This window comes from Tachyglossus aculeatus, chromosome X3 (assembly GCF_015852505.1).
Source record: "Tachyglossus aculeatus isolate mTacAcu1 chromosome X3, mTacAcu1.pri, whole genome shotgun sequence".
NCBI classification, from domain to species: Eukaryota; Metazoa; Chordata; class Mammalia; order Monotremata; family Tachyglossidae; genus Tachyglossus; species Tachyglossus aculeatus.
The window spans coordinates 24,870,641-24,894,080 of NC_052099.1; the positions used below are offsets into that span (position 1 = coordinate 24,870,641).

General features: G+C 42.3%; 1 protein-coding gene across 3 annotated transcripts in view; it reads right to left on the bottom strand.

Moving 5' to 3' along the window:
• The window catches only part of MARCHF6 (membrane associated ring-CH-type finger 6), a 56,245-nt gene extending 33,279 nt beyond the window's left edge, over positions 1 to 22,966 (bottom strand). For 2 of the 3 annotated variants that reach the window (XM_038770202.1, XM_038770200.1), the window contains exons 1-5: positions 22,827 to 22,966; positions 8,928 to 9,027; positions 5,396 to 5,469; positions 4,048 to 4,191; positions 2,071 to 2,143 (exon numbers count right to left, since the gene is read on the bottom strand). In XM_038770202.1, coding sequence (XP_038626130.1) covers positions 2,071 to 2,143; positions 4,048 to 4,191; positions 5,396 to 5,469; positions 8,928 to 9,027; positions 22,827 to 22,845 — 410 coding nt within the window. In that variant the 5' untranslated portion in view covers positions 22,846 to 22,966. The remainder of the gene's footprint in view (positions 1 to 2,070; positions 2,144 to 4,047; positions 4,192 to 5,395; positions 5,470 to 8,927; positions 9,028 to 22,826) is intronic. The other variant, XM_038770201.1, reaches the window with a different exon arrangement.
• Positions 22,967 to 23,440: the final 474 nt, after the last annotated feature.

The following is a 23,440-nucleotide window of genomic DNA, read 5'->3' on the forward strand; positions in this document are numbered from 1 at the left end:
GCTGCAGGGATAGTGATAAGGAGCTGGCTATGCAGCCTTTAAAACACTTGGAACACTGTGGAAAAAGTCTGAACATCTGAAGTCCTGTGCAGAGGTTGGACTTTATACCCTGTTGGCCCAAGTGAGCTGTTTCTGATGTTCATTATTAGTTATTTCTTTTACTTTACATGCTTTGAGTAGTCTAAGTTGGATTTCTTCTCTGTGTATGGTAACCCACTACTTTCACGATTGAAGACAGGGCTGTGTATCATCTTGTAAAAAATTTACCTTCCTCAGGGCCTAGTACAGTGCTTGGCACTGTAGGACTCTTAAATAATTGTGGTAGTGAAGATGATATTGCCATTATAGTAGTTTAAAGAATCATTTAAAGCTGTCTTGTAGTAGTACCCTTAAGTAGCTTTCCAGTCACCCTGTATCCCAAAGCTGGCTGGATTCTTCACTAAGCAGCCGAGGTGGCAGACAAGCACTTTTTTTTCCTGTCTTCACCAACCTACTAGATTAGGGCAACAGTTATTGTTAGAACCCGTACTCATGTCCTGCCTCCGGCCTGGAGCTCCCTCCTGCTTCATATCTGACAGATAATCATTTTTCCTTCCTTCAGAGCCTTTTTAAAAATCACATCTCCTCCAAGAGGTCTTCCCCAACTAAACCCTCATTTCCCCTACTCTCCCTCTCTGTGTCGCTCCTGAACCTGGATTTGTACCCTTTATTCGCCCCACAGGACTTTTGTATGTATCTGTAATTTATTTTAATGTGGATCTCCCCCTCTATACTGTATGCTGCTTGCGGCATATAAACCCTGTTGTATTGAGCTCTTTGCTTAGTACAGTGCTCTGCACGCAGCATTCATTCCATTCCATTCAATCGTATTTACTGAGTGCTTACTGTGTGCAGGGCACTGTACTAAGCGCTTGGGAAGTACAAGTCGGCAACACATAGAGACAGTCCCTACCCAACAGCGGGCTCACAGTCTAGAAGGGGGAGACAGACAACAAAACAAATATCTACCCCAGCACTTAGAACAGTTCTTGGCACATAGTAAAGAGCTTAATAAATACCATTATTATTATTTTACAATTTACTGATGTTAGAATCATCTGTCTAAACTTTCTACTGTTTTGGCAGCTCCCCTATCTGGTGTTTCCACCAATATTTTTGCCTTTCCTACCAAAAACTATTACCGCTACCCTTGATAGGTAATACAAATGGAAACCAAGTATTTTTTCCTGTCACTTCTAATGGAGTTATGGAGTTAATTATCTAATGGATAATGGAATTAAGATACCAGTGTTTGATGCTGAGCATCTAACCCATCCCCCCATCTTACCTCCTTCCCTTCCCCACAGCACCTGTAGATATGTATATGTTTGTACATATTTATTACTCTATTTATTTATTTATTTTACTTGTACATACCTATTCTATTTATTTTATTTTGTTAGTATGTTTGATTTTGTCTCCCCCTTTTAGACTGTGAGCCCACTGTTGGGTAGGGACGGTCTCTATATGTTGCCAATTTGTACTTCCCAAGCCCTCAGTACAGCGCTCGATAAATACAATTGATGATGATGATGATGATAATAATTCTTTAGACACTAGTAATTCTACGCATAATTCAATCAGCAACTTCTGAAAAACCATTACTGTCAGCTCTTCTATATTGCGAAAGCTGCTTTCCTGAAGAACCTCGCATTACAAACTCCTTGCGGGCAGGGAATGAGCTGACTACTGTACTCAGCCAAGTGCACACGGGCACACAAACAGTATGCAGAAAACTCTACGGTATTCATTTCGGTATTAATGCCATATGCACAAAAATTTCTTCTGCCACTATACTACACTGTATCCAGACAGAAGAATGCTATGAGAAGGCTATCCCTTAATTCCCTAACATTGTTTCAACTTAAACATAGAATGAAAACACACTTAGAAGAACTGACTATGATCTCCTCCTGCCTAAAGATAAATATGGGGACACCTACTAAGTGTGTACAGGGGAAAAAAAACGACATTAAAAAAAGACTTGAATTTCTAAATATAGCAGCACTTCATTATCAGGTTATAACTTACGTGGAAAGCATGTCCAAAGGCAGTGTCAGTAGTGAGCTCACGGAGCCAGTAAATAAGCACTTGTAGATGCGGCCTAAAGGACAAAAACCCACACAAATACAAAATGTCAGAATTTGAAACCTGTAGCACTTTACTTAAATCTTTACTGTTTGGAAATTGTAAATCCACTGCCTGTATTTTCACAGATCTTTGAAGACCTGAGGGGCAATCAATCATGGTACTTGAACACTTACTTTCTGCAGAGCACTGTAACAAGCACTTGAGAGAGAACAATACAACAGAGTTGCCGGACATGTTTATTGCCCTCCGGGGTCTTACAGTCCAGATGACAGAGAACACAATTAAAATTTTGGGAGTTATGTGGCACTAAATTGCAAATGAGTTAAATTACACCTTACATAAATTAAAAATAAATAGTAGTAGCATTTAGAGTACCTGCTTGGTGCAATGCTTTACACACAGAAGATTATACGCCAATGTTTACAACAAGACTAGTCAAAAAAAAAAGAAATAGGCATATGCACACGAATTCTGAGGCTGTTTAAAATAACTTCATAAGTGCTAGAATTGGCCTAAGAGTTGAGGGGGCTTTGGGTGTTGAGAAATCAATAAGGAAGAGCTTTTTGGAGGAGGTAGGATTCTGCAGATCCTCACCCTGAACACGACTGAAAAGCTCCAAGAGAAAAGCAAGGATTGCCAAAGTCATTTTGAAGCAAATTTTTATAACCGTCAAGAGATCAGACAATAGCTCAAACTAGCAAACTCTTAAATTAGCATTTTAAGCCTCCATCCACGAATCTGTGGATAGTGTCTTCTTGTGATAAGAGATGAAGTATAGATCAGTGGTTCTGGAATATTAACGTTCAGAACATGAGGTAAACGATCTTAAATGGTACTGCTATAACACAAGAACAACCAAGAATTATAAATTATTCCTTGTTCAACTGCACAGTTCAAACTCTGTATAAACAACCTACAGTGACTTGAAATTTTTATTATATAAGCTGAAGCATATAGTGAGGTTTTGATTTGCTGCAACAAGATCTTTCTATCCTTTTACCCTGCTTTTCCTATCTTGTGCTTTCCCTTGCTTTTTATTTTCAATTTCATCAACAGTCACATGAGACATTCCATACTTAATGCAATCCACACAGCATATTGGATTTTTTAAAAAATACTTGAACGCATTAGTTTTAAAGAATATTCAATGTCTTCTCAAACTGACTTGTAAAAGACGGAAAAATATATTCCCAATTGAATTAACTAGTCATTACTTTTCCCCCAAACTTGTGGGTTTTCTGTTTAAGCATGGACATACAAATATAACATTGATTTAAACTTTGTTTGCCACTGAAAGTTACTTAACCAAACAGCATTCAAAAGTAGAAAGTAAAGGAGCTCCCATTTTCAGTTAAAAAAATTATTCTGCAGCAAAATTCATCTAGTGACATTTCATTCTTCGATACTGACAATACTAAGAAACTTTGATATTTGACATTAATGGGAGCGCAATGGAAAAAGTTCTATGAATTAAAAATATATTATAGACACACACATATGTTTATATATAGCTTTCATGTCCCATTAATAATGATCTCTGAAGTTTATATATACTTACAAGGATATGAACAAAGGCTCTGAAATGGGATGTAGGTTAAAATAATTCCCTAGTTTTGATGGGTTTTTAGTTCCACAAATACAGGGTGCTCACAGATTATTAAAAATTAAGAATTAAAAATTAATTCCTAAAAGACAAATAAAATAAGGTACACAAAATCCAGGCAAGGGAGTTAAATCTTCCTTACATATCCAAACTAAGTCTTTAAAACACTGCTTCTTGATAGTCTATTTTAATAGAGAGCCTGGCTAAAATATGTTAACTGTGCAATTATTAAAAAGCAAGCTCTGTAGCAATATACCCCGGTATCTCTCAGTACGTAATGTTAAAAGATATTCGGCAGAAGAGTTAATACTCACATGCTGTAAGAGGTACAACTCCCAACCACGCAAAGGCCACAAGTGTATAATGAAACCAGTATCGTATTGCTGTACCAATACTTGTTACCAGTCCAGCAAAAATGTCTTGGATTGGAAGCCTGGAAGGCATATCTGGGGAATAAACTGAGAAAATGTGTTTTATAGACAATGTTAAAACCAATTTAAGAGTATTGAGGGAAGTCCCATGCTAAATTTTGAGATATGTACAAGAGGTTACCATGACACCATAGTTCTAACAGTTCATTTATTTGTTTTCTCCTTACCCTTCTGTAATTCTGTGGCAGAAATCTACCATCAGAGAACAGTGAGGAACAGGAAGATTTTAAGTAACAGAAGTCAGCTGCTTTAATCCTTTAAATTAAGACCATCAATTCCAGCTTTTGTTTCTATCATTTTTTTTCTTAAAGACCAAGCTAAATAAGTCAAATGTTGAGGGAATATATTCCTCAGAAGTTGGTGGACAAGAGGAGGGCTAGACTGCTAAAAATCACCGTATAAGTACACAACAGACCTAAAAATCAGATTAGAATATTTTAATTTTGCAACAAGCAACCTGACATTCAGAATGAAACTCAAAAGTTGACAACTTATGATCTCTACAAAATGTTTCATTCTAACAAGTATTAAAAATTAGCCTGTTTGCTTCGTAACTAAGGTCCAAACTCCAGATTCAAAGATCCCTCCAGTAGACTCTTTTCAATGGAAAACGGGAGCAATAATTTGCACTTCCAAACAATCTTCATGAGTATTTTGCTCCTCAGAGAGTGGCCTCAAGCACTTTCCCCCATAAAATTAACTTTTGGGGAAGACGCTAGCCAGAAAATTGGTTTCTTGAAGAACTGCAAGGCAACTACACATCGAGCAATTCATGAGACAGGAATATCATCAAGGAATATTTATGATTTTTTTTACAGGGCAGCTTAAAATATCGTATACTGAACAAATGTTACGACATTTTGTTATTGGACTACTAAAATTCTGTGGACCAAAAACTCATTGAGACTTACTTTTTTCTACTAAAAATTCCTTCGTCCTGATCAGCTCCAGAACAATCACTTAATCAGTCCTGAAACCACCTTGAAAACTACCTTTAATATACAGTTCTGAATTTTTAAGTGCTAGCAAACATAGCTTATAGGTAGACGTAATGTAAGGGAGAAATAACAAAATTGATGAATATTTCTGGAAGAGTTCTACTTTTAGATAAACTTTATATTAAAACTGAATTTAAGAATTTGTTTCAGAAATAAGCCATCTTTAAGAGCCACCGTATCAAACTGCAAGATGATGTTAGTTATGAGGATGTTAAAAAAAGCTATGAACTTACTTGGTGTGAAAGCAAATCTGTGTTTGCAGAGTTCACAGTATTCTTTTCTGCTATGTTTCAGCCACTGAACTAAACTGTAATTACAAACATTTGTAAATACAATATACATAACAGAAAATTTAAGTACATAATCATATTTCATAGTACGGCTTCCTCCTGTCCTAAAAAATGTTACAGGATTCTGTTTCCTCAAGTGCTTGTTTACGACATTTTCAATTCAAAAATTCAAAGCTAATTTTCTACAAATATACATACAATACATATACAATACAACTATACATTGGGAGCTATTTGCAGAAGTCAGCATAAGCAGCTAATTTGAACAGTGGCAAAAATCGAGCACTGATAATTAGGGGTTTTTTTCTTTCCATAGGAATAGGATTCCAGGGTTGCTTTTAAAGGAAAAGGTAAGGCAAAACAATCTGTGCAGCAGAAAATGGGTAAAGAGTAAATATCCCAGTATTACAGCAAATTCAGAGGGAGACAATTCAGCAAAGGGAAAAAGGTTTGAACAAGTATCCCTGCTTCAAAACTGGGTATAAGCATTGGTTCAAAGCCAGGTCCAGACCCAGGAATACTATGGTGTTAGGTATAAGGTGGCTCTCTTCACTCTCTTCCGCATAATTTGCTTCTTTAATACCAACCTACTTTCTGAACCTCGATCTTATTTTGTTGCCTATCCCTTGCCCGTTTCCTAACCCAACCTGAAACTCCCTCCACCTTTATATCTGACAGACCACAAATCTCTCCACTTTTAAAGGCTTCCTAAAATCACATCACCCCTATGAGGCCTTCCCTGACCAAAGGCCTCATTTCCCCTATCCATCCTTCTTTTTGCATTTGCATCAGTACTTCTCAAGTAATTGATATTAACCTCACCCCCAGGCCCAGAGCATTTCTATATATATATATATCTTTACACCCTGCCATTTCCTCTAACATATTTTAATTAATGTCTTTTTCCCTCTATAGACTATGGGGAGGGATTGTTTCTACCGATGCTATTTTACTGTACCTTCCTAAGTGCTCTGTGTTCAGGAAGTGCTTAAAAAATACCATTGACTAACCAATCTTTAAAAGGCAAAGCTTTATGGCTGATTAAAATTTATTTTTCTATATGAAAAATCCATTCTGCATCTTGCTAACTCGATCAAAAAACAGGCATAAACTAACGTTTTTCTAACAGGCCAGAGAAGTGAAGGCTCTCTTTAAAATGGCATTTAAAAAAGAGTTAAGTGGCTTTACTATGACAACATTTCGTGATCAATTTACTGCATGCAGAGCACTGTACTAAGCGCTTAGGAGAGTAGATAGGCACAATCCCTGCCCACAAGGGAGGCAGCATGACCTAGAGGAAGGAGCAGGAGCCTGGGAGTCGGAGGACCTGGGTTCTAATCCCAGTTCTGCCACCCCTGCCAGCAGGGAGGGTGGCCTTGGCCAAGTCACTTAACTTCTGTTTCTCCATTACCTCATCTGTAAAATGAGGATTCAGTACCTGTTTTCCCTCCTACTTAGACTAGGCGCCCCATGAGGGATAGGGACCACGTCCAACCTGAGAGTAAGCACTTAATAAGTATTGCTAATTACTATTATGGCACTTACATTCTAGAAGAGTTTTAAAATTTAACAGTTAGTTCATTTTGATTATGAGCAGCTTAGCCCAAGACAGAAAATAGCAGCTAAACCAAATTGGAGCCTCCTTTCAGGGATCAGAGATGAGCCTCGGTCGTGGCTCAGTGGAAAGAGCACGGGCTTTGGAGTCAGAGGTCATGGGTTCAAAGCCCGGCTCAGCCAATTGTCAGCTGTGTGACTTTGGGCAAGTCATTTAACTTCTCTGGGCCTCAGTGACCTCATCTGTAAAATGGGGATGAAGACCGTGAGCCCCCCGTGGGACAAACTGATCACTTTGTAACGTCCCCAGTGCTTAGAACAGTGCTTTGCACATGGTAAGTACTTAATAAATGCCACCATCATTATTATTATTATTATTATTATGAGACTTCAGGACCTAGAACCTGCGTGGTGCTAATGGCCCGTCAGCACCACTTACTCTCTTTCATGCGAGTAGTGAGGACAGGGGTGTGATACGCTGTGCCACGCGTGAGCAGTTTTTGCCAGCTTCAGGCACAACTGGGACTACAGCCCATGTCTTCCCATCTCCAGAGTACTGCTCTACCCACTGGACCGACAGCAAAACCACAAGCCTGCTTACCCCTGAAAACACCAGAATGCAGCCAACCACATATTTATCCTCTTTACAAAACACAGTTAAGACCTTCTGCACACTTCCTGCAGATTTCTTTCCGGCTCCTTTAAGTAGATCAGGACTCCTGAGAGCGTTGTAATTTAAGACCAAGAACGAGCTCTTGTTTTGCTTAGTAAGTCTTGGTGTCCCTGGTTGATTCATCATTTAGGGCAGTGCTCCACAAAATGTGCTGGAATTGGCCCTCCCAGGGACTTCCACTTTTAGGATTTGTGGGGGGAGGGGTGCGGGGGTGGTCAGGAGTTCCTCATCTCCAGGAGAAGGAGAACCAGGAAGACGAGAAAGCAAAATCTCTCTGCCTTCTCTTCTCTTAAGAAGTCCCTTTCCTCTCCTGACCATGCTCCGCTCATCCCCTCGCCGAGAGGATTTTAGCACACACAATCCTCCTGAAAACATGGAATTGGGGGTCGCGCAAAACCTCACCCTGGGGGAAAATTTTGTTCTCTGATGCTATGCACAGATGCAAATGCTGTGTCTTCTGATGATACAGACGACCCTTATCCTGACAGGCTCCCTTACAACCATCTAGCAAAAAACCTTAGAGATCACCTCCTAGACAGGACGGTCCCCCAAACTTCCTTAAATTGAGTGGGTTCCTCTTTTTTTCTATCAGTAACTGGTTCCCCATTGACTAGGAGGAATTTTTAGCCTTGTCAAAGTGGTCCTTAGCCTGGAAAGTGGAGGCCCACTGACGAAGAGGAACAACAACATGTTTAGTCCCTGAATTCCCTAGTGACACAACTGTTCTGGGAAAGGAGTAACCAGGGTTTTGGAGAATCTAGTTGTGATTTTCATCAACATGAATTTTGGGGTTCAAACTATTTTTAAAGGTAATTTAGTTAAAAATGGGTCTACTACTCATGAAATATTTTATACCAAGCAGATTCAAGTCCTATCTAAATAAGCAGGACATTTTAATTTAAGGTCATGCCAAGTGATGTTTTGATTACAATGGGAAACGGTCTACTGATGTAGCCCACAGAAGTGTCCAGAAGCCTGTAGAATACCTTCTGATGATTAAAATCATTAAAAATTGAGAGACTGCATCCATTTAATATAATCCATTATGTATCGTACTTTCATTTAGACTGCATAGTCTCACCTACAAAAACTGGAAAAGGCCAAGAAACTTTAAAATGTATTATGAATGTTTTGTTTAAAAATTTTCATTTTTTTCATATTTTCTGCTACTATGTTATTTTACAAAACAAGACGTCGGCATATGGTAAAAGGTGATTTTTCAAAATATATTATAGAAGGAAAACTTACCATTCTTGATGGATAAATTTAATACTGCCAGTGCATACACATGGATGGTAAAGTGGTTTCTCAGGTGTTCCTTCTGACCGACACACTCTGCATATATCTGCTGATCAAGAGAAGAATCTCATTAATTTTGGGATTCATCATCTTTGTGGTTAAAATGAACCAGAAACTTGTAAAGAGTAACGCTAATAAAGATGTCACTCTGCAAATCACACACCAGATATGTGAACTATAAAACAGAACTCTGAAAAAGGAATTGCAAGGGCCGCCACCACTTTTCAGAAAGCAATGGGACAGGGACCATGCAACACCAACTAAATCCAATATGATTTGCTACCAACCTGACCTGCAATCAGTGATATTTACTGGACACGTCCTGTAACAAATGCTTAATAACCTGGCCCCACAGGCTCAGGCCCAATGCTGGTTCAAGAGATGGTTGACTTACATTATCACCATACTAATTAACAATAATGGGGGGCCCCCAGAATTGTTCTTTATGCTTCTGATATACTTATCTAAAATGGGAAATAAATCCCACTTATCTACTCACAGGTTAAAAGGCCAAAAAGCAAACATGAACGACTAATGAACTCTGAAAAGTTGTAACTGCTACATAAATGTTAAATAATAATAGAAATGCTACATTTTACTCTCTAACAGATTAGAGATTGTTTAACTAGAGCTGGAAGTGACAACAGATTACCTCTTATCATTTGGCACCTAAAGGATAGTTGCATGTATCTCATTAAATACTGCCTTGAGATTGCATCATTTAGAGAAAACATTCCACCTTTATTACAGAAAGTCTTCTATCTATATGTGTAATGTCTAAGTGGAAGACAAAAAAAGTCATGTTTATAGAGTATTGACTCTAAAAACAGTGTTTAATATTAAGAACTGATAATATGCAAAGGAAGTTTATCCATTTGGTTAAAAAACACTCTCAAATCATTATAAAACGTACTTAGGAAACACCAGGTATTCCATCTGCTCGATTTCCCGAGCATTAATTTCCATAATCTAAATGCATTTTGAACCTGAATCTAAATCTGGCCACGATCTACTTAACATGACCACAGGCATCCCAGAAGTACACTAGGTGCTAAAATAACACAAAGGAGCACTTTTGCTGCTTCAGCTTTCAAACTCTCCTATTTTCAGGCTGACTCAAGAAATCTCTTGTCTGATGTTCCTGACCACTCCAATCTGCTGGAAAGCCTCTCAGCTCGATTTCTCTGACACGATACTCTCTTGGACAGCTCCCCATCTTTAACTGCTTGTTCTCAGTTTCCTCCGCTGGCTATTCTTTCTCCCTCCCTTACGGTGCTCTAACTATGGTTTTCCACAGCAATCTGGTTTATGTCTCCTACTCTTCCTGGCCTACCGTTTGTCCTCTCATAGAGTTCATCAGTCCACAAGGTTCTGGCTACCATTTCTCTGAAGCTGACATCCATATCTACTTCACGGTCCCCAGCCGCTCACTTACCTTAGTCTCACATTTCCACCTACTCTCAGGACAGCTTTAAATGTTTGACCTGCCAGTGCTTTAAACCTAATATAGCAAAATTTGAACTCCTCATCTTCCCTCCTAAGCCTACTGCTCTTCCTGTCATCCAGGTCAACATCACTATCAGGCTCCTCTGACCCAGAAACTCACATCTGTTGCTGTCATCTTTGAATCTGACTTTTACCTCCCAGTTTCAGTGTGTCTCAACTACTGTGGGGTTTCCACCACAATGTTCTCTGACTCTGCCCTCCACCCCAGTTCAATCGTTCAATATCACTTAGTTGGATTACTGTAGCAGGCCTCCTTATTTGGCTCAAGTACCAGGCGTTCCCTATTTCATTGTATCCTACTCTCCACTGCCCAGATCACCTTCCTAAAACCTCACTCAGAATGCACCGCCGTAGTCCTCAAAAGTCTCCAGAAGAAACCCATTTCTCTTCACAAACAAACTTAAGCTCACAAGCTCCCCAACAGCTTTTTACCCGCTATACAATTTCCACTCCTAAAAGTACTTCACACTCAATTCTACCTCCAACTCATTGCTATACCCCATCATCACATGAAAATTCCTCTCCCCAAGCCTGAGGAAAAATACTTACTGTCATGGAGCGCATTTGGGTGGAATAATGTAAAAATCTGCCTAATATGGCATCTCTAGGAATGAAACTAATCCAGAGATTTAACTTCTAATATGTGTACAAATTCACTGCATGTTAATAACAGCCAAGTGTTTACACTCGGTTGGTTCCCTGACGAGGTGGGAAAGTTCCTTTCTTGGCTGAATGCCACATTCAATACCCAGGTACACAGGAGCTTCTTACAAAACAGCATTGGGCTGCATCCCGACACGTGGGGTCAGAAGATTTCCCTAGTTCTGCTACTGCATTCGATCCAAAACATGCTGAATATAAGCCCTGCAATGCGTTTTGCTCAAGTGAATAGAGAAAGGCCTAAAGTCAATTTGGATGTTACTAACGAGTGAAGAGAGCAAACTGTGTTCACAGCAAACACAAGCTCCTTCAATACCTACAGTTTAGAAATGGGCTTCAATCCCCTGACTGTAAGCTTCCTGTAGGCAGGTAATGTGGTACTTCCTTGTGAGCAGGGAACCTGCCTTTCCCAAGCACTTAATACTACGCCCTGTGCTCAATGGGAGCACAACAAATGCTGTTACTACTCAAACTGCACGCCGCAGAATGTTGCTCCAAATTTAATTTGAGAACAGAATACTGCACAGTACTAGAGACAGATGGCTTACATTTGAAATAAACCTGCATTTCAAGAATGATAAAGGAGTGGTATGTATTAAGCATTTACCGTATGCAAAGCACTCGTCTAAGCACTGGGAAAGAATATATGGATAAGAAATAGCCATGGTCCCTGGCCCTTAAAGGGCTCACAATCTAAGGAAGATAGAGACTACCTTTTGGGAACACAGGTGATGTCCATAAGTGGGTTACTGTTTCATGTCCAGAAGACCCATTAGTTTAAGAGATAAATTAGTGTCACGAGTATCCACCAAGATACATATATGACGCATCTTCTGAGGATACATATGTAGTAAAAGTTCCTCCCACCGCAATTGCGTTCTTGCAAAATACCATGCAATGTGAAACCATGGGTAGCTCCGACACAGAAACAGAAGGCTTAGTTCTTGAGATCTCAAGTTTTTCATTTAATATATATATTACTGAATAATACGTACTGAAAATAGATTTATATGCATCTCTGAGTGTACGTGTCTGTGTCTCAATGCACCTGTGGACCCTACCCATCTAAATGTTGACTCCCAACACTCCTATCAAAGCTAACCCCACCACCATTTTCCTCCAAAGCCTGAAACCTTGGTTTTCAATGAATGGTATTTATTGAGTGCTCCCTGACTCCTCATTCTCTTCCAACTTCCTAAGTCTAGTCACTTCTCCATAGGATTTATCAGATTCAACCCTTCCTCTCCATCCAAATCACTACCCTGCTGATCAGGCACTTGTCATACCTCAGGTAGACTACTCTATCAGCTTTCTCACCGGTGGCTAGATGCATTCAGCCTTCTTCCCTCGGCTGCCAGAATCATCTTCTAAAACTCTCTAAACACACCTCTTTCAAAAATATTTCTCCATTAACCATTCCTCCCACAGCAAGCAAAAGTTCCCGACCATTAGCTTTAAGGATCTCCACCAACACCCTTCCTTGTTCATCCACACTTTGTTTCTCCCAAGCTTAGCTCATTGAGCTTTGTTCCTGAGTCTCCCACCTCTGACTTTCTATTCAAACCTTACCTCCTACTTAGAACTTCCTCCCCCTTCAAATCTACCGCACCAAAATTCTCCCCATATTCATGGCCCTCTTGAAATTCCACCTCTTCTTGGTTTTCCCGGATTAATCTTCCTTCTCACCTCCTCATATCCTCTCAACTACCATCAGGTACTTCTGCATTCAGTCCACCCACTACATTTTGGGACATGCTGATTTACATACTCTATTATTTAAAGCACTTAATTGCCTCTGCATCTTTCCATCATCTTACCTGCAAATTATTTTGTGTTAAACCCCCCCAACCCACCATAAAGACGGTAAACTAATGCTTGATTACTTGAGGGCTAGGATCCTGGCTTCTCACTCTATTGTACCCTCCCCAAGCCTTGGTAGCTTGCTCTGCATTCAATCAATACTATTGATTGTGGCATTGTGAGCCATCATAGTTGCCTGTCCCAGTTTATGCGCTCAACTTCGCCTTATCTTCCTAGTACCCTCTAGACGTGAGTTCCTTGTGCGGCAGGGAATACGTCTGTTTATTCTTATATTGTACTCTTCCGTACAGTAACTGAATGAATTGATCTCCCTGCTTCTCCGCCTGCTTATTATTACACCAGAGAAGATGAAAAAAGTACTCATCTGCTGTGCTAGTCACATAATAATAGAAAAGCAGCGTGGCTTAGTGGAAAGAGCATTGGCTTGGGAGCCAGAGGTCATGAGTTCTAATCCTGGTTCTGCCACTTGTCAGCTGTGTGACTTTGGGCGAGTCACTTAACTTCTTTGTGCCTCAGTTACCTCATCTGTGAAATGGGGATTAAAGACTATGAACCCCATGTGGGACAACTGATTACCTTGTATCTACCTCCCTGCTTAGAACAGTGCTTGGCACATAGTAAGCGCTTAACAAATACCATCATTATTATAATAATAACTGCTGCATCTGTTAAGTGCTTAAAATGTGCCAGGTACTGTACTAGGCGCTGGGGTGGATCCAAGCAAATCGGGTTGGACACAGTCTCTGGTCCCACGTGTAGCTCACAGTCTCAATCCCCATTTTACAGATGGGGTAACTGAGGCGCAGGGAGCCGCAGAGCAGACAAGTGGAGGAGCTGGGTTTAGAATCCACAACCTTCTGACTCCCAGGCATGTGCTCGACTCACTAGGTCACGCTGTTTTCCTGACCGCGCATAAACGATAGTCTTCTAGTGCCCAGAAAGTTTGTAGACACAAATCACAGTTAAAGTTAACCACAGGGTACAGCAGAAGTTTCCTACTTAGGTCAAAATCTGCCTTTGAAGGAGACAAGGAAGAAGCAGGCCATGGACTTTAAGAGAATCTTCAGCTAACCAGCAAAGGAACGGTTTAGTGTTTTGGTGAAACCATGCTGCAAACATTAATTCTTACAGGATTTTACTGTATTAAAAAGGTCAATATTATTGTATTAAGAAGAGATAAGCAATTATTCCTAGAGGACTAATTAGGGAGTTCTGCAAACCTATCTCAGGAAGCACAATCTGGATGCCAGGCTCAGCGAAAGGATTAAAGACGAGGAAGTGGCTGCACTGTTGCCGCTTTTCCCAAGTCTCGAGGCAGCAGCAGCTAGCTCCGTTCCCCCGACTCCCATCTCAGTTCTGCTGGAGTTTGCACAGAGAAAGGTTAACTGTCTTGATCTGCATCACCATGTCTCTGGTGGTTGCAGAGAAGACTTACTACTAACCACACAGAATATAATAAGTTGGGTCTTTTCCCCACCCTCACTAGGTGGTTGTATCAGATTAACCAATCAATCATACTCATTGAGTGCTTACTATATGCAGAGCAGTGTACTATGCACTTAGCGTATAACAATATAACAGAGTTGGTTGAGTTACTTTCTTTACAGACATTTTCTTATATACACACTGTATATAGTGTTTTAAACTTAATATACTTGGTGAAGAATAGCTTCAAGATAATAACTCAATCAAATGAACAGGACCAGTACTTTCAAAGTTATTCAAGAAAATTATCTTGGAGAGCAGAGCCTGCTTTCTTGAAAAACCCCATGCTAAACAAAAACTCTCGGTGTAGTTTTCACCAGGTCCAACGGCACACGCATGTGACTTCATACAAACCTGGTCTTCCGACACGATGGATCGTATCCAAAGAGACTCACCTATTCGGACCAAAGTCCCCTGATTCCCACACAGTGTTCTGGCTGGAACAAGTTACCACAGAATGGAATCACTCTGTAAATAATTCAGACTTTATTCTGAGAGGGAGCTAGTCGATTTTATGAAGTACTATCCCTCTAGGCTGATAGCTCCACCTGGGCAAGGAATGTGCCTTCCAACTCTGTTGTACTGTACTCTCCCAAGCACTTAGTACACTGCTTTGCACACAGTAAGTGCTCAATAAGTATCATACACGGATGCACACACAGGATAGTGCCCAGCACTATATTGGTGAGATGGAGAGAGAAACACCACGTTCACTGCCCTCAACAAGTTTAAAGTCTAAAGGGGAGACATGGTAAACATACAAAATTAGACAAAAATCTAGTGTGAGGGAGATACAATGACAACGGAAATGTATTTTCAATATTTACAAAAGTATTGGAGTAAGCAGCCTGACCAGAGGAAGACATAGAAGAGTTGATGAAAACAGGACACTGAGGCAATCAGAGAAGCCTACACTTTATCACATAAAAGTCTCGTTCCCCATTCCTACACTAGGCTTTCTTTGGTGTCAAAAATGTAGTTTGCATATTTAAACTTCCACTGCTTGCTGTGGGCAAGGAATGTATCTACCACTCCGTTGGTACGGCACTCAGATATGACTGACTCATTGATTATTCCTCGGGAACCATTTTTCCTTTACTTTGGTCTCACCTTTAACACACTTCCTTCCGAGTCTACTGAGACACCATAAGCAGATCCATACAGAAAACCGAGACTAATTAGTCCCCTTACTTGAGTCAACCAAAATCAAATGATCATTTGAAGGTACGACCGCCTCAGGTTCTAAAACTGTTTCTCTATATCACAATGCTAATTCTGAGAAGCACTATGGGCTGGTAGAAAGAGCCCAGACGTAATCCTGGCTGCGACACCTTCTACAAGTCGCTCAACTGCTCTGTCCCTCAGTTTCCTCAGGAATAAAATGGGGATTCAATACCTATTTTCCCTCCTACTTAGACCGTGAGCCTCAAGCGGGACGGTGATTGCGCCCGACCCAGTTATCTGGTATCTACCCCAAAGCTTAGAATAGTGCCTGGCACATAGTAAATACTAAATACCAGAATTATTACTAGGTTAACAATAACTGCTTTACTATAACAAAATTCAGGGAAATACTATCCCAAACCGATGAAATAATTCTGTACTCATTTTCCTTTAGTCCAGACAAGGAATTCCAAAAGCAAGGAAAAAAAAAATTACCCTTATACAACCAAAGAGTAAGTCTAACATAAAAGTATTTCTATTGGTTAGAACTTTCTAACAACACATACTCCTTGGAAACTGAGTCATCAACCTTAAGCCCAACCTTCTTTATGGCTGTAAGTTTTTGATGTGCCCCAGAAACCACACTGGGACTCTCTAAACCGGGCCTGTGAGTAACATCAACATCGAATGGAAAAAAGAGAATCACCAAAACCCAGTCCAAGATGCAGTCAGTTCCCTGGGACTGAAGCGCGTGGATCACAAAACGGTGTCACTGGAAGGGAGGTGGAAGAGAGCAGGAGAATAAGCAGCTGTTTGGGAAGGCAGATACAACTTTTAAAAGGGAGTAGAAAGAAGGTCCTAATATGGCCTTGCAACTGATTGCTAGGAGGTAACTGCAGCATACAAACCAGGCTGTCATCAATCAATCAATCATATTTATTGAGCACTTGTCATGTAGCAATTAAGAAAGGAGGACCAAGAGGCTGATTTGCCACAGCATCTTTACATGCCCACAGTGTGGGAGACAGAGGAGCGCTGGTTGCATGGACAGCCTTTTTGGCCTCACCCCCTCGGGCAACGGATATTTCAGTGTCACCATTCATTCATTCAATGGCATTTATTGAGCGCTTACTGTGTGCAGGGCACTGTACAAAGTGTTTGGGAAGTATAAATCGTCAATTTATACGAGACAATCACTACCCAACAACGGGGTCACAGTTTAGAAGGGGAAGACAGACAGTAAAACAAGTAGACAGGTGTCAATACCGTCAGAACAGAGTTATAGCTATATGCACATCATTAATAAAAGAAATATAGCAAATATGTAGAAATAAAATAGAGTAATAAATATGTACAAATATATACAAGTGCTGTGGGGAGGGGACCACTTGTACATACACATAGAAACTCCACAAGCTTTGCCAATGTTACAGCTAAATCTTTCAATGTATAATCTATGGGGTCTCATTTAAAATATTTTCCCAGTGATAGTAATGCGAGATTTAAAAAAATGCACTTTTTTTGGTAAAGAATGACAGCAATGTTAACTGAAATTTAGTCATTTAACAATGAAATCACACACTCTTTGCACAAGTAGCAATAACTGCATAAATTGAGCAGCTAATAATAATAATAATACTGAATTAAGCACTGGGGAAACAGACAGACGACCTTTCCTTATCCGCCGAGAGTTTATACTCTAATAGGAGGAGAGGATCAAAATGCGGAGGCAGTATAACAGACCGGATAGGGAGTAGATTAGATTCATACGCAAAAAAACACCCATTGCAAGAACTAGCTGTATTTCATGGATCAGGAACAAAGTTATCTTCCTAGGGCTATCTATAATAATAATAATAATAATAATAATAATAATAATAATAATAGTATTTGTTAAGTGCTTACTATGTATCAAGCACTGTTCTAAGCACTGGGGTAGATACAAGGTAATCAGGTTGTCTCATGTGGGGCTCACAGTCTTAATCCCCATTTTACAGACGAGGTAACTGAGGCACAGCGAAGTTGAGTAACTTGCCCAAAGTCATACAGCTAATAAGTGGCGGAGGCTGAATTAGAACCCATGACCTCTAACTCCCAAGCCTGTGCTCTTGCCACTAAGCCACACTGCTTCTCTATGTGAACTTGAGTTTGGAAAAGCAGCATTACACATTACTAAACCTGATACCAGGAAAAAAAATGACTACTAGAGACTCCCAGTAAAGGTGTTAAAGAAAATATTTTGTGACATCTGGAATAATCTTTTCCTTCTGAAACGTTTCCACAAGGACAGACCCAAAAGCTTTTGAGGCCTAAATCCAAGAGTGTTTAATCATGCCTGACGCCTACTCTTAATGGAGCTGTGTGCACTAATTTAAGCCTGCCCCATTGGAATAAGCTCTGAGAGCAGAATCACTTTTTAAATTTTTTTTGACTATTTCCAAGTGTTTACTACAGAACCCCAAGAAGGTGCTCCGAACTGCCAGCACAATTATTAAAAACATTTAGAACCTGACTCAGACCCCTCTGAATATTCTGCTAGGTCTATTTATTTTATTTTGTTAGTATGTTTGGTTTTATTCTCTGTCTCCCCCTTTGAGACTGTGAGCCCACTGTTGGGTATGGACTGTCTCTATATGTTGCCAACTTGTCCTTCCCAAGCGCTTAGTACAGTGCTCTGCACACAGTAAGCGCTCAATAAATACAATTGATTGATTGATTGACTGATTCTGCAGCCCATGGTGCCCAACCAGTTTGGTTTAAGAGCCACAACCCCAAAAATAACACCATAAACCGCCTCTTTATCATAACACCCTCCCCTCACAGAAGCCAAAGCTTGTTAAACGGGCAACTCTGGGGCACATCAAGGAGGGAGGAAAATGACCTTTTGGCATAGGCTACGTCCCCATCATTGGTAATATTTTAATCGAGGTTTATAAAAACCAGTTTTCTCCAGTGCAAACTACTAAATGAAGTTCAACCACATTAACCAGAGATAAATAAGATGACTACATAAAGGGAAGGGAAAAAAAAAAAAAAAAGGTGTGGACAAGATGACAGGATTAAAGCCCAAACAGAGAAGCAGCGTGGCTTAGCAGAAAAAGCCCGGGCTTGGGAGTCAGAGGTTGTGGGTTCTAATCCCGGCTCCGCCGCTTGTCAGCTGTGTGACTTTAGGCAAGTCACTTAACGTCTCTGAGCCTTCAGTTACCTCATCTGGAAAACGGGGATTAAGACTGTGAGCCCGATGTGGGATGACCTAATTAACCTGGATCTACCCCAGCGCTTAGAACAGTGCTTGGCACAGAGTAAGCGCTTAATAAATGCCATTATTATTATTATGATTCGAAGGGGGAGACAGACAACAAGACAAAACAGCGTGGCTCAGTGGAAAGAGCCCGGGCTTCGGAGTCAGAGGTCATGGGTTCAAATCCCGGCTCCACCAATTAGTTGTGTGACTATGGGCAAGTCACTTCACTTCTTTGTGCCTCAGTTGCCTCGTCTGTATAATGGGAATTAAGACTGTGAGCCCACCGTGGGACAACTTGGTCACTGTGTAACCTCCCCGGTGCTTAGAACAGTGCTTGGCACACAATAAGCACTTAACAAATGCCATCATTATTATTATTATTATTATTATTATTAGAAGGGGGAGACAGACAACAAGACAAAACAGCGTGGCTCAGTGGAAAGAGTCCGGGCTTTGGAGTCAGAGGTCATGGGTTCAAATTCTGCTCCACCTATTGTCAGCTGTGTGACTTTGGGTAAGTCACTTAACTTCTCTGGGCCACAGTGACCTCATCTGGAAAATGGGGATGAAGACTGTGAGCCCCCCCGGGGGACAGCCTGATCACCTGGTAACCTCCCCTGCGCTTAGAACAGTGCCGGGCACATAGTAAGCGCTTAATAAATGCTATTATTATTATTCTTATTGTCATTATTAGAAGGGGGAAACGGACAAGAAGACAAAAGCAAACACAGCATGGCTCAGTGGAAATAGCCCGGGCTTTGGAGTCAGAGGTCATGGGTTCAAATCCCGGTTCCGCCAATTGCCCGTTGTGTGACTTTGGGCAAGTCACTTAATAATAATAATAATGATGATGGTATTTGTTAAGTGCTTACTATGTACCAAGCACTGTTCTAAGCACTGGGGGAGATACAAGGTGATCAGGTTGTCCCACGTGGGGCTCACAGTCTTAATCCCCATTTTACAGATGAGGGAACTGAGGCACGGAGAAGTGAAGTGACTTGCCCAAAGTCACACAGCTGACAATTAGGGGAGCAAGAATTTGAACCCACGACCTCTGACTCCAAAGCCAGGGCTCTTTCCACTGTGCCTCAGTTTCCTCATCTGTCAAATGGGGATGAAGACAGTGAGCCCCCGTGGGACAACCTGGTCATCTTGTAACCTCCCCAGCGCTTAGAACAGTGCTTGGCACCTAGTAAACGCTTAATAAATGCCATTATTATTACTATTCTCTAAGCCTCACTTTCCTCACCTGTCAAATGGGGATGAAGGCTGTGAGCCCCTCGTGGGACAACCTGATCACCTTGTAACCTCCCCAGCGCTTACAACAGTGCTTTGCACATAGTAAGCGCTTAATAAATGCCATTATTATTATTCTCTGAGCTTCACTTTCCTCATCTGTCAAATGGGGATGAAGACGGTGAGCCCCCCGTGGGACAAACCCGATCACCTTGTAAGCTCCGCAGCGCATAGGACAGTGCTTTGCACACAGTAAGCGCTTAATAAATGCCATTATTATTCTCTGAGCCTCACTTTCCTCATCTGTCAAATGGGGATGAAGACCCTGAGCACCACACGGGACAACCTGATCAACTTGTAACCTCCCCAGCGCTTAGGACATTGCTTTGCACACAGTAAGCGCTTAATAAATGCCTTCGTTATTACTATTATTATTATTATTCTCTAAGCCTCACTTTCCTCATCTGTCAAATGGGGATGAAGGCTGTGAGCCCCCCGTGGGACAACCTGATCATCTTGTAACCTTGCCAGCGCTTAAGACAGTGCTTTGCACATAGTAAGTGTTTAATAAATGCTATCATTATTAGCATTATTATTCTCTGAGCCTCAGTTTCCTCATCTGTCAAATGGGGATGAAGACCGTGAGCCCCAAGTGGGACAACCTCATCACCTTGTAAACTCCCCAGCGCTTAGGACGGTGCTTTGCACCTAGTAAGTGCTTAATAAATGCCATCATTATTATTATTATTATTCTCTAAGCCTCAGTTACCTCATCTGTAAAAGGGGGTGAAGACCCTGAACCCCCAGTGGGACCACCTGATCACCTTGTAACCTCCCCAGCGCTTAGGACGGTGCTTTGCGCACAGTAAGCGCTTAATAAACGCTCTCATTATTAGTATGATTACTCTCTGGGCCTCACTTTCCTCATCCGTCAAATGGGGATGAAGACCGTGGGCGCCCCGTGGGACCACCTCATCACCTTGTAACCTCCCCAGCGCTTAGGACGGTGCTTTGCACACAGTAAGCGCTTACTAAACGCTCTCACTATTAGTATGATTATTCTCTGGGCCTCGCTTTCCTCATCCGTCAAATGGGGATGAAGACCGTGGGCCCCCCGTGGGACCACCTCATCACCTTGTAACCTCCCCAGCGCTTAGGACGGTGCTTTGCACACAGTAAGCGCTTACTAAACGCTCTCACTATTAGTATGATTATTCTCTGGGCCTCGCTTTCCTCATCCGTCAAATGGGGATGAAGACCGTGGGCCCCCCGTGGGACCACCTCATCACCTTGTAACCTCCCCAGAGCTTAGGACGGTGCTTTGCACACAGTAAGCGCTTGCTAAACGCTCTCATTATTAGTATGATTATTCTCTGGGCCTCAGTTTCACCATCCGTCAAATGGGGATGAAGACCGTGGGACCACCCGATCAGATGAAGACCTGACCACCCTGTCAGCTCCCCAGCGCTTAGAACAGTGCTTTGCACATAGTAAGCGCTTAAACAAATGCCATTATTATCATTATTATTATTAGGACGGTGCTTTGCACACAGTAAGCGCTTACTAAATGCTATCATTATTAGTATGATTATTCTCTGGGCCTCACTTTCCTCATCCGTCAAATGGGGATGAAGACCGTGGGACCACCCGGTCACCCTGTCAGTTCCCCAGTGCTTAGAACGGTGCTTTGCACATAGTAAGCGCTTAATACCATTATTATTATTATTATTATTAGGACGGTGCTTTGCACACAGTAAGCGCTTACTAAACGCTATCATTATTAGTATGATTATTCTCTGGGCCTCACTTCCCTCATCTGTCAAATGGGGATGAAGACCGTGGGACCACCCGATCACCTCGTCAGCTCCCCAGCGCTTAGAACAGTGCTTTGCACATAGTAAGCGCTTAAACAAATGCCATTATTATCATTATTATTATTAGGACGGTGCTTTGCACACAGTAAGCGCTTACTAAATGCTATCATTATTAGTATGATTATTCTCTGGGCCTCACTTTCCTCATCCGTCAAATGGGGATGAAGACCGTGGGACCACCCCATCACCTCGTCAGCTCCCCAGCGCTTAGAACAGTGCTTTGCACATAGTAAGCGCTTAATACCATTTTTATTATTATTATTATTAGGACGGTGCTTTGCACACAGTAAGCGCTTACTAAATGCCATCACTGTTAGTATGATTATTCTCTGGGCCTCAGTTTCACCATCCGTCAAATGGGGATGAAGACCGTGGGCCCACCCGATCACCCTGTCAGCTCCCCAGCGCTTAGAACAGTGCTTTGCACATAGTAAGCGCTTAATACCATTATTATTATTAGGACGGTGCTTTGCACACAGTAAGCGCTTACTAAATGCCATCGCTATTAGTACGATTATTCTCTGGGCCTCAGTTTCACCATCCGTCAAATGGGGATGAAGACCGTGGGACCACCCGATCACCTCGTCAGCTCCCCGGCGCTTAGGAGGGTGCTTTGCAGTAAGCGCTTGGTAAATGTCGTCCGAAAAGAGGAAAAAAACCCGTTTTTTGGTGCCTGGTGAATGAAGTAAATGGAGGCCTGAGGGGGGGTCTCCGCGTGAGGCGGCCGCCGCCGCCGGCCATGACGGAGGCGCCCCCCCCCCCCCCCGCCTCACACACACACACACACACACCCCACCACCACCATCACCATGACCACCACGGCGACGAGGAGGAGGAAGAAGAGGAGGGTGTCGTTACCTTCGTCGACGGCGTCCATGTTGGCCGGGGGTGTGGTGTTGTGGTGTGGTGTGGTGTTGTGTGGTGCGTTGCGGTGTGGTGTGCCGCGCCGCGCCGTGACGCAGCCGCCGTTGGTCCCTCGGCCGGAGCCTTCCGGGCCGCGGGGGGAGGAGGGGGCCTGGAGGAGGCGAGACGCGGCCGGAAGGGGCTAGAGCGCCGCCGCCGACGGGGAGCGATGACGTCACGTCCGGCGGCGCCCCCTCGCGCCCTTAGACAGGCGCCAGGCGGAGCGGGGGGGAGGGGAGGGGGCGGGGAAACGCCTCATTGGCTGCCGCAGGACTTACGTCACACCGGCCCGGACTCCACTCACTCACTCACTCACTCACTCACTCCCTCCCTCCCTCCCTCCCTCACTCACTCCCTCACTCACTCCACTCACTCACCTGTTTATTCATTCATTCATTCGTGCCTCGGTGGGAAGAGCCCGGGCTTTGGAGCCGGAGGTCGTGGGTTCGAATCCCGGCTCCGCCGACTGTCAGCTGGGTGACTTTGGGCCAGTCACTTCACTGCTCTGGGCCTCAGTCACCTCATCTGGAAAATGGGGATGAAGACTGGGAGCCCCCCCGTGGGGCAAC